The sequence below is a fragment of the Syzygium oleosum genome, unplaced genomic scaffold (genome assembly GCF_021117445.2).
Source record: "Syzygium oleosum isolate NSW1041296 unplaced genomic scaffold, Sole_v2.1 Sole_v2.01, whole genome shotgun sequence".
In the NCBI taxonomy this organism is placed as follows: domain Eukaryota; kingdom Viridiplantae; phylum Streptophyta; class Magnoliopsida; order Myrtales; family Myrtaceae; genus Syzygium; species Syzygium oleosum.
Genome location: NW_026607485.1, coordinates 26,729,658 through 26,742,081, shown reverse-complemented (window position 1 = coordinate 26,742,081; position 12,424 = coordinate 26,729,658). Strand labels below are relative to the sequence as shown.

At 39.5% G+C, this 12,424-nt stretch overlaps 2 protein-coding genes across 2 annotated transcripts; both read right to left on the bottom strand.

The window, feature by feature from the left end:
- Positions 1 to 1,522: 1,522 nt before the first annotated feature.
- On the bottom strand, positions 1,523 to 3,368 carry LOC115664226 (phloretin 4'-O-glucosyltransferase-like). The gene has a single exon (XM_030586174.2). The coding sequence runs from the start codon at positions 3,242 to 3,244 to the stop codon at positions 1,853 to 1,855; it is 1,392 nt and encodes a 463-aa protein (XP_030442034.2). The 5' UTR covers positions 3,245 to 3,368; the 3' UTR covers positions 1,523 to 1,852.
- A 7,454-nt stretch (positions 3,369 to 10,822) lies between these two features.
- On the bottom strand, positions 10,823 to 12,410 carry LOC115664228 (phloretin 4'-O-glucosyltransferase-like). Its single transcript, XM_030586175.2, has one exon. The coding sequence runs from the start codon at positions 12,340 to 12,342 to the stop codon at positions 10,957 to 10,959; it is 1,386 nt and encodes a 461-aa protein (XP_030442035.2). The 5' UTR covers positions 12,343 to 12,410; the 3' UTR covers positions 10,823 to 10,956.
- Between the last annotated feature and the right edge of the window lie 14 nt (positions 12,411 to 12,424).

Genomic DNA, 12,424 nt, shown 5'->3' with positions numbered 1-12,424 from the left:
GACTTAACTCAATAGTAGTCCCACCGGGCGTACCAAAAAGATGTTTCGCCGGTTTGTTACTCCGTCGAAAAATCTTTCACCGAACGCTGCGTTTCGGATTTTATTAGAGGAGACTAGGGTCTTGAGTCAAGCTTGGACAGAGAATGTCAAATGCGTTTATTAATCTAATGTAGATCTTACACCCTGACTCGATATGATGCCGAACTCGACAATACTAACCATGAAACGACAATACTAACCATACAAATTAAGCTATGCCGGAATTTAAATATTGCATATTTGAGATTGAATCGATTGATTATTTAGCAAATTATTTTTCACTCTACGAGGCAAATATACGTATTTTCATGATTCAAAGTAATAGAGATGCACATATAAACTCAGTGACCGACGAAGAATTTGTTTGATAGTCCTTCTCAATGAGTACAAAATTGTTACTTTAAATTAATGTATGCGAACTCGCATTAACTATCTTAATAATAAATAATTGTACAAATAATGGAAGCAAATTTGGACTTGGCTTCGACTCGTGGAGGTTCACGCCAAAACCAAAGTCTCTTCAATAATTATTTAAAAAAGAAGAAGAAAAAGCATATAGTACATTCTTACCAAATGTTCTTCATTCATTTAAGAAGAAGACTATTCTCTCTTGGTTTTCACCAAATGGCTCAATCCACCATCTGCCATCAAGAGTTGCACGGTTGTGTGGGTTTAAAAGAAAAGAAGGGAGAGAATCGGGGAGTTTGAAAATAAAGAGGCGGGACTATTTATTTTCACGACGAGATTAAGATAAAAATTTTTTAAGATTAATTAGGTCATTACTTGTGAATTTTGAAAAATTTTGCATTTGTGAAATCTAATGGGACTGTTCCGAGGTCTGCGCAAAAAGCTTTTATAACACGTGGCGCATCCATGGACTATATGGTTTTGATTTATACGAGAAAAATAAAAAAAGATATTACAAGCATAGCTGTCTTTCTAACATGGTACATCAGCCATTGTATGAGTATACGAGAGTTGTCCCACAATATTAAAGAAAATGAACTGTTGTACAAGAGAAAGAGTAACCACGCAAATTCGTAGGTAGATCCCTAAAATTAAAAAAAAAAATTGGGAAGATCCCAATCGTTCATCCTATATCACCTCCGCAATTAGAGCACTTCACGCATGGGGTCCATTTTCGAATCATTCATCTTTAGCGATGACCCTCAAATTACGCACCTCTATGAACTGCCACGCTCGCCTTTGGTCCTCGGCAGTCGGCCTTTTGTCTATGCCAACGATGTCGTCACCCTCGCCGGTGCCTGCCATGATTTGACCCGCTCTATGACCTCCTAGCAAGCGCATGAGTGAGGCATGAATGCTTTAACATACACCATAAACCCTAGCTCTCACTGAAACCGCCAACCTCTTGTTTCCCATCGAAATTTAAGATGGAAGAAGATATAACTATCCAGTATTTCATATTTCATTATTACCAATATGGATAATTGAAAAGAATCAAGACATCGTAATTCGTCTGTACCTGAGAAATGTTTTTACCATCGGTGGCAGATCCCACCATCAAGATTCAAGACTTAGCAACAGAAGATATGATGGGCTGAAATAGAAGGAATATGGGGCGACACTTTTAAACATGTAGAGATTTCTCAACATCTCTCCAGTCCACCATGCAGAATGGGAAAGGATAAAACAGAGAAAATGACACCTAGATAGGACAAAAATTGTCCAAAACAACAAAGCTACGACTCCGTGCCCAAATGAAGTATACATAAAAGCCAGTGCATTCCCTAAAAGTCCCTCGAGAAAACGCCAAGAAAGCACTACGTTTGCTGCTGACACCATAGATTATTCACTTGGACGCTTCTATGACCTCGTCCACAAAGGCCCTAAGGTTCTTGTCCGAAGACCCACCTTCCTTCACAGCCTCCCTTGCCAAATCCCTAAATTTCTGGGCATTCCTTCTCATCTCTTCCCCCTCCTTTCCATCTCCCACCACCAACTCCAAGCACCTCCTTATCTCGCCGCTCTCCACCACGCCTTGCTCGTTGGGCGTCACCTTCACTCCGGTCCTCCACACGTCTGTGACGAGCTTCGCGTTCGTCTGCTGATCGCTCCACTGCGGGAACGCCACCACTGGCACCCCGCAGACCAAGCTCTCCGACGTTGAGTTCCACCCGCAGTGTGTCACAAAGCACCCTATCGAAGGGTGCGATAGAACCTCCACTTGCGAGCACCATGGCACTATCATCCCTAGGTTTTCTAGTTCGTCTTTGAAGCTCAATATATCCTCCTCTCTCTCTTCTTTTCCGCTTTCCCGGATGACCCACAAGAATGGCCGGCCAGCCTCTAGGAGCGCCTGTGCCATTTCCTCCTTCTGTGGCTTCGATAGCACGGAGATGCTCCCAAATGACAGGTAGATCACCGACGCCTTTGGCTTCGTGTCCAGCCACTCGATGTAGCCACTCGAGCTCTTGAAGAGATCGCCTCCGAAGGAAGTGTCCGCTGGATCTTGCCCGTCCAAAAATGCAGACGGGATCAGCGGTCCAATCCCAATCACCTCAAACTTATCGATAGCCCGTATGGCGTCCGGTTCCAGAGCATCGAAGGTGTTTGCCAGCACCCTTGGATTGGCCTCCTCAAGTAGTATCTCGAAATGGCGTTGGAAAATCGGGAGGCTGAAGTTGTACTCATTTTTAGCATTGCAAAAGGAGGGTATGTCGCAGGCCATGAGAGGCGGCAACCCAGGCAATTGGATTGGCACCGAAGGATTGTCGCCCATGTTACGAACAAGATCGCCGTAGCCATGGAAGTAATAATAGTAGAAGTCCAAAACAGTGGCCGGTTGAATCCAAACGAGCGTCGAAGGAATGCCATGAGAACGAGCTACATCGGCAACCCACGGAAGGAGGGTGGTGTAGAACACACCCAAGAATTGCCGACCGTTCTCATGGTTTGAGGCGATGAGGTCGCTTAAAGTCTCCGATCCTCGTCGCTTGAGCTCGTCCATGTATACCTCCACATCGTCCCCTTCGTTGACACCGTCGTCGTAGCCATCAGAGAAGCTGGCGAAGGATAGCCCCTCGGGCGGAGATTTCGACTCGGCCATGCGGTGGCGGGCACGAATGGCGGTGGCGAAGGTCACGCGAGCGCCGACACGCACGAGACGCTTGGCGAATTGGAGGGAAGGGTTTATGTGGCCTTGACCGGGGAAGGTGACGAGGAGGAAGTGCGGAGGTGCCATGGACGAGGGTTGAAGAAACTCTTTGGAAATATTGATGATGCTGAGAGACAGCACTCGACAGAAGGTATGTGGTATGTGGATGTGGGAGGATTGACGAGGAGATTAAGGTGGAGACCGTCCATTATAAATAAGGAAGCGTATGAAATAATTACGTCTTGGCTGACGAATGAGGGATTGCTCGACTTGCACAGGTTGCTCTCTCTGGGGGACATTTCAAACAATGAAAAGCTACGTACTTACTTACGTCTTTGGGTCACGTGACAAAAAAAAGAAGTCAATTGTTAGGGTTCAGATTTATTTCAAAGATGAAATACGATTTTTTTTAAAACAAAAACACGTTAAGTGATAAAATATGTCTCAAGTTTGAATCCGTGAAATTTGAATTTTGAAAATAAATAAATAAAAAGGAGTAAAAAGGAAATATGTAGGAAAGTTTTTTTTCTTATTGTGCAAAAGTTGCTTCCAAGTAAAGCCGAATAAGGAAGATATGCACAAATCTGAATTTCCTATTCAGCGTTGGATTCAAACGTGTGATTAGAATTTGACTGTAAAAAGGAAAAGTTTAAGTTGTAGGAGGAAACAAATATTCTTGGGAGTAACGTTCAAGAATTGAAAAGTCCAACGTGTGCTTCAAGGCCATATATGTGTATCTATGTGTATATACATTCTGCAAGCGGGACGAAGAGCGTTGAAGCATTAACGTTCAACGAGTGCTTGGTGTGGGTTTTTCTTCGTGATTTTCTCTGTTGAATTACAGCAACAACTCAAGTGCTGAAGCCAACCAAATTCTCGTGATAAGAATTTGTATATAATTATTTTGTGAGATTGAGAGATTATTTTACGAGAAATTATAAAGTTAAATACTGAGTGAGTTATTAAGTGTAATTGGGATTAGGAAAACACCGAGAGTGTTTGAATGATTCGAGTGCAGTTATAATCTCTGTTGTACCGCTTAATCTATAGTAGAATTCATTGCTGCTTTTCATGTGGACGTATGTTACTATGATTGAACTATATAAATTTGACGTCCGATTTATTTTATTATTCTGTTTATTTATTGTTCAATCACTTACTTCCGCAATATTGTGGACTTAGATAATTTATCTCATATCTCCACCTGATTTCGCTACATATGAGACATCGCTCATTTTTTATACATAAGACGGGAAAAATAACGAAGTACACGCATTCAAACACATCACAACGATACGTCTACTGTACAAAGTTTGAAAATACTCTGAATTTCACTCTCTTCGAAATCCTTAAACCCTAATCTGTCATCTATCCATATGTAGCTACTGTGGTGAGATAGTACTTAGAAGTCCACAGTCAATGCTGGTCCTCTATCTCTCTCGATGGCCTTGCTAGCTACATAACCCAAATAGAGTCATTGACTTCAAGTGGCTTCTAGTCCCAACTCACTACGAGAACGTGTTGGAATATACTATAAGAACAAAAAAATATTTCCATTTCAATGTATGTCCCGTTATTTTTCTTTTAATATTTGATTGATCTAATAAAATGAAATTTGATGACAACATTTCATGAAGATATACGTTATCTACTCCAACATATAAAAACAGAGTTATTCAACACTCAAGTTAGGAACCTGCTAGTATGCAGACATCAAAAATATAATCAATGTGCAATATCCATTATATTCAATTATAATATGTAATTGCTTGATATTCCAAATTCATTCAAAATTGATGATAACATGAGTGGGTAGCGCTGCTAATTAAGCCTTAATGCAAAACAAAACGTTCTACTAACCTACTAGAGTTGGCGTAATTGATTGCGGCATAAGGGGATTTCCACATCATAAATTAAAAGTGACATGTTTAAATTGCACTAACAGTGTGCAAATTGCTTTAGGTTGAGACCACCTACGTAGATTAAAGATTTGGACTTAATTGGATTCATAGGCTTACAAGGTTTGCTCGGATTCTCTAGGTTTTCGGCTCTTTTCATGATCTTGGATTATTAGAAAAATAATATGCAGACATATGATTAACTGAGGAAGACACATATAGTCTGGTAAATATTGCACGTACCAATTGGTATATTATACATGTAACTAGTGGATGGGGTAATGACATATATATTCTTGAACTTTTGCTCATGGTTCAATGTCATTCCAGTACTTTAAAAAGTGGTTTGATGTGGTCTTTCCATGAAAAAAATTTGCTCACGTGAACAAAATATTCCGTTTAGTTTATGACTTATTGTTATTTATGTTCAATTTCATCCTCGTACTTTGTTTAATTGTTCAATTTAGTCCTTGAACTATTTTTTATTCTCTCTATATTACGCAATGTGAAATTTAGATTTAATCCCAACTAAAAAAGTTTATTAATTATGTCATGACAATTAAACCCAAATGTAACACATAAATTTAATTAATCACACAACTCAAAGCATTTAAAATATAAAACATAAAAGTGCTTACTTGTGTTTACATGTTATAAGTATATCTAAATGTATCTCGTGTTACACACGAGGAACACTTTAAATTGTTTTGCTAAACGAGTCCTAGCATGTCATAAACAGGTAAAAGGGTCAATTTATACTAGACATGTTTTTTATTCATCAGGAAAAAGCTTATATGAATATATTAAAGCATGTCAATGGGTGACCAAAAGGAACCGCCTGGACCAGGAATAGCTTGGATTGGACTGAACCAAGAATAGCATAGATCGGCCGGTTCTAGGCAGTTCCCGGGGGCACCGATATGGTTTTCAATTGGAACCGGTGATTTTCGGTTCGGTGCCCTGTTTCATGTGTGAAACCGCCCACTCGGATCGGACCGACTTTTTTTTTTATAATAATTTCTTACGAATCTGTAAAAACTAAAAGAAATACTTGGTATGCTACTTATCTATGACTAAACTCTTAAGCATGACTAAACTTTTAAGCATAAAGTCTGTAACACTTGTCCCTTCACAATGTATTGCGTTAACTAGCACCTTCTATCGACAAAAGAAAAAGAAAAGAAAAATGAAACAAATAATTCAAACAATGAAAGAAACGTAACAATAATTCATATACCATACATATTTGTGAAGAAAATGTTTCACTGTCGCAAGGTGAAATAGTAAGCTCCCAAATTCAACACAGAGGATAAAAAGAAAAGAAAAACAACGGTTCTATGGGCCCACCTAGAAACCGATCACCCCTAGTTGTGTCGAAAATTACTAGTCCTAAATAAGGGTAATCTAGGTTCATCTCGAAGAATATTTGATGACCCTTGCTATGTTAAAATGAAGGCTATTATAGAGAAAGAACTAGTTTAAGAACGAAATTGTACGAACAACTAAAGTTAAAGGATAAAATTGAACAAAAAATAGATAAGTCTACAGCTTTAATGGCCCTTTTAGTAAATTATTAAGTCTCTAACGAAAGGAGCACGCTGAACAAAAATTAGAAAGTTTAGAGATCATATATGACGAAAAAAACTTCATGGATGACATTAAACAATTTAGCAAAAACGTAAGGACTAATGGCGTCATTATCCCTTAGTGGATTATAGATATGTCTTGCATTTCATATCGAAATTGTAGAATGATGTTATAGAGGTTAACCACTGCATTATACTGATAGTATACATGTTTTTAGGAAAGCTATTAGCAAATTACGGGATTTATTTTTGTTTTCATAATATTTACAAGGAAACGGAGCTGCACAATTGCCGAACATCCGACATATGATTCACATTACAACTTAGAGAAGGGGACTGTGTAGTATAATTTGATGAGTTGTGCTTGCATAACGTTGCGAATTGAACCATCCATTCCGTTTTGTTCACTGGGGGCAACCTGATCAGTGATGAAAATTCATTGGTTTTGCATGTGTGTAGTATTTAAAGAAACAAGTCCGATGACATTATTCAAGAAAAAGAAATCCCCGAAGTAATCGACTACAGATTTTAGATCATGAACTTGATTTTCCATGGGCGTCACTTCGTTACCCCGGTACGGTTGTCTCTCTACAAAATGCCTTCAACCGCATAGTTATCACATCCGGCTGTCGTTTTCGCAGCAAATTAATAAGATGGTTGTCCCCAAAGTCGTTTTCACTATATAAGAGTTTCCACGATCTTTCAGGCTTTGATACCAACTAATACATGGAAACGAGAAAGACATGAGTAAAACACACAAACGTGAACTCGCAAAATGTACATGCACGGAGCGTCAAATAGAGAGAGCTGTCGACTTTTTATTAATTTAAAGATAATATAAAAAAAAATACACATCATGTAATAAGGATTCTGAGTTTGTCAAATAATAGATGGAAAGTAAATAGGAAAAAGTCACAAAAAACCTCAAATTATGCTCACTGTGACATATTTAGTCAGGACTTTTTTTGTAACATCAAAAATTTCAAACTATGCCCACTATGAGACATTTACTCTAAACTTTTTGTCGTGACATAATAAACCTAAAATTTGTACTTATGTGACACATTTACCCTTTTTCAAGATTCCGTTAGATGATTCTTCAGTCAAAACAACATCATTTTTATTTCACTGAAGCCACGTAGGCGTCATGTCAACATTGTTTGCTTTCTGGCGTACATGTAGAAAGATTTCTAACGGTTTTCGTTGACAGAATTTTCATAAAAGGTAAATATGTCACACAAATACAAATTTAAGATTTTTAGTGTCACAAAAAAAATTTGAATATAGTTTAGGGTTTTTGGTGGCTTTTGCCTCCGCTTCACGTGTCCACTTTTGTTCACGAGTACCAGCAATTATGCGTTCTGCGTGCGCATGAAATTGACATTTAGAACATAAAACAAAATCACTTTATATCATGAAATATTTGTATCATTAAATAATTGAAAGAAATTAGTGATAAGAATACACCGTTCTAATATGTGGAAAGGTAAAAACATTTTAAGATTTGACATCAGTCAAGACTGGCGGAGCCGTTATCTTCTCTTTTCCCTAATTTGTTTCAATCTCGTGTCTCATGGTCAAATATATGCCAAATGTACGTATTTACTTATAATATACAAAATTTATCCCCACTTACTCATTGATGCTACGTTTTCGAAAATAAATTATTTAAAAAATATTTTCGTAAAAATAATTACTTATATCATTTGAAATAATTAATCAATAAAAAAATTTCATTATTAACAATAATTTGCGTCTAAACATTTGTATAGACAATAAAAATATTTTTCATTTATTCATTTTTGCAAACAATACACGTGATTATTTTTAAAAAAATATTTTTCAAATCATTCATATTTCGCGAAACAAACAGAGACTTAATCCTTCTCCTCCTCTCCTCCCTCAATCCCAACTACATGGGTACTCCTTGCCCATCATTGATCATCGTCCATCATAGACACTATTGCTATCATCGTATCTGCCCTCTCTCTATCTCTTCCTGCCTCTAGGAAAGAACTCGTATACATAAAATAATCACATGATCAATGGCTACAATAATATTAGTCTAGACGGACCGATCTATGTAATGACTCTTTCTCCATCCTCCGTTCCATGCACGCTATGTGGCCGCCAAGAATTTGTGAAGCACTTTTATTAGTACGGGCTTTGCCAACAATTTTACCAAACTGGATAGAGGCCCACTCAATTAGGAATAGCAGTGACCGCCGCGCCCCTATCCACCCCCTCAATTTTACCAACTACATGTGTACTCCTCTCTCAATCCTTCCCTCAATCCCAACTACATGTGTACTCCTTGCCCATCATTGATCATTGTCCATCGTAGACACCATCGCTATCATCGTATATGCCCTCTCTCTATCTCTTCCTACCTCTTGGAAAGAACTCGTAAACATAAAATAATTACATGATCAATGGCTACGATAATATTAGTCTATATGGACCAATCTTTGTAATGACTCCTTCTCCCTCGTCTGTTGCGTGCACGCTATGGGGCCGCCAATAATTTGTGAAGCACTTTTATTAGTACGGGCTTTGCCAACAATTTTACCAAACCCCCCCCCCCCTCCCTCTCCCCTTTTCCAGCTCTCTCTCCCTCTCCAATGGATTTGGTTCTTTGCTAAGATCCTTCTTTACCCAAAGAAAAACTAGAAAAAATGACACTAAAAGTGTTAAATATTTTGTACAGTGCTCATTTTAATGCCAAAACTTTTCATTGGATCACTTTAGTCCCTCTTAAAAAAATGATTATTTTAGTGCCAATTCCGATTTGGATAATCGAAAATCCAACGTAACAATATTTTATTAATTGCCCCAGTTAACGTGGCTCGCTGGCGTGCCTAGTCAACATATATACCCCTAAATGACGTCATCTACATGTTTTGCCCTAAATATAAACCCTAAATTAGACAATCAGTCATTTTCCCAAATTCAAAACCCTAATTTGGTTTTTCCCAAAATTAACAGCTGAATCTTGCAATGGAGAGCAGCAGCAAGACAAACGGCTCAAGTTTCTTTTACTTGTTGCGAGATTCCTCCTCTAGCACTAAGTGCCAAGTTTTTCCCTCCAAGAACCGAGCCCTAATTTTTCCCTTCAAGGACCGAGCCCTAATTTTTCCTCCAATCACCAAATCCTAGTTTTTTCTTGCACCAATTGAGTGAGTGAGAGAGGATGACGATGGTGGAGAGAGTGATTGAGTGAGAGCGAGAGAGACGGCACGTGATTGAGCGAGCGATGACATCCGGTGACTTCAAACCTTCAAGGACAATGAGAGGGAGAGAGAACAAAATGCAAGCGTTGAACGAACGACTGTTTATTTTGAGAGAAGGTTCGTGCAATGTTGTTTAGACAAGCCAGCCACCTCAAAAGTCTACGTTGGACTCATTTTTAATATAAAAAAGCCATGTGTAGTTAAATATTTCATTATAAAAATCACCTAATATTTTTTGTCGGAATTTGTCGTCGAAGGCACTTAAATGATTCGGTGAAAACTTTTCTCTATCATTACAATAAAAAAAAAAAGCCATGTCAGCGTACAAAGTAGTACCTTATGTTTCTCATTTTATTAACATCAACGTCATCTAAAATAGAAAAAATAATAATAAAAAAAGTCATGTCAGTATTTTCTGTTAGTCAAATTGGAGGGAGTTAACAAATATGACTTGACTGTATCAATTTAACAAGTTTTAAGACTTTATTACATTTTTTAAAAGTTTTAAGATTCAATTGTACTATTGTAACGAGTTTTATAACTTTCAGTTCATTTATTCCAATATTAAATTTACAATCGAACAAGTACAATGTCGTACCATGAACCAAAAGGCTCAACAATAGAGTAGCATACACATGGCCATAAAAGGCTTAGGACATCACAAACAAGAACAAAGGTCGCAGGGCCCGATACCCATGATAGAAAACCAAAGCCCAATCCACAAGCCTCTTTTCTACCATTATATATTGGAAAACATATCTTGAAATACAGAGATCCATTATTATAAATTGTGCGCTCGTGGTGGGTAGTGTAGCTAGAAAGAGTTACTTAATCACTAACCAAACCACATTAATTTTTAATTAGGTTTTTCATTAATGGATTACACCCGATAATCGCGGATCAGTCCTTATTTTATGGTCGATCGATCTCAATGATCATTGGTCTAGACAATGGGGCTAACACATACACTTTAGCAGAGACTTGGTGCAAATATGTTTCAGTGGATCCTACAAATCTTTTCTGTTGCAATTGCTCATTGCCGGGACTGTGAGTTCACCACAACAACAATAAAAGCAAGAACATTCTCACTTCAATCCTGCCATGAAAAGCCTAAGATTGTTGTCCGAAGATCCGCCTTCCTTAACCGCTCGCCTTGCCAAAGCTTTCCATTTCGAGGCATTCTCACGCATGCCTCGCTCGTGTGCCGCCCCCATAACCAAGTCCAAGCACCTCCTCATCTCTTCTCTACCTACAACGCCTTCTCCATCCGCCCTCGCCTTCACGCCTACCTTCCATACGTCCTGGACCAACTTGGCATTCGTCAGCTGATCCGACAATTGCGGGCACGCAATCATCGGCACACCCGCTGTCAAGCTCTCGAGGGTCGAGTTCCAACCACAGTGCGTCACGTGGCATCCTATTGACTTGTGGTTCAAGACCTCCACCTGCAGACACCACGGTACTATCAATCCGGAATCTCCATCGAGTTTTCCCTTTATCATCGTGTTGACTTCTTCCTGTTCACTGGCATCGGAAGGCCGGATCACCCACAAGAATGGCCGGCCGCTCTCACGAAGGCCTTGGAAAAGCTCCTCCATCTGATTTTTATTCAACACGACCATACTCCCGAAAGACACGTAAATCACCGAAGATGCAGGCTTTGAGTCGAGCCACTGCAGATAATCCGTCGAGCAGTCGTAGAGGTCGCAGCCGAAAGAATTATCTGACGGACGATCTTTATCATCCAAATAAGCCATCGGAATCAGAGGCCCGATCGCGAATAGCTTCATGTTGTCCATGCCGGCTTTGATCAGATCTTCTTCCAGCGCATCGAAGGTATTCAAAAGAACACATGGGTCGGTTTCTTTTTCAAGGGTTAGGATGTGTTCTTGAAAGGTTGGTACAATGGGGAAATTTGGATCGGTAGGTGAGAGAAATGAAGGCAAGTCCTCAGGTGCCAAAGGCGGTAAACCAGGCAATGAGATTGAAGTTGGAGGCTCATTTATACTGCTTTCATATAAACCACTCTGACTGTTGAAGTAGTGGTGATATATAGCAAACACGGCAGCCGATTGAATAGAAAGAAAAGCGGAAGGCAAGCCGAGATCTCGAGCCACATCGGCCGCCCACGGGAGGAGGACGGTGTAGATCAAGAAAGTGACCAGTCGATCCTTCTCAGATAAGCTAACGATCAATTCTCTTAAGTTTCGGGAACCTACCTGCCTTATTTCACGCATCCTGTCTTCGTAGGAGGACGGTTCGCCGGCATCATCGTCGTTGACGGAGAAGGAGGTGTGCGATAAGCCTTCCATTGAAATGGGGGTCTTGATGGTCCTTAAGTTTCGGCCGTCGACTGCGGTGGCGTAGGTAACGCGTGCGCCGGCCCATACCAGGCGCTTGGCGAGTTGTATGGTAGGATTAAGATGACCCTGACCACGGAAGGAGACGATGAGGAAGTGTTGGTTGTTCATCTCTCTCTCTTTCTCTCTGGTGTGATGAATGGTTTATGATGATGTCAAACGGACTTATCGATTTCGATGACTTTAGTGGAAT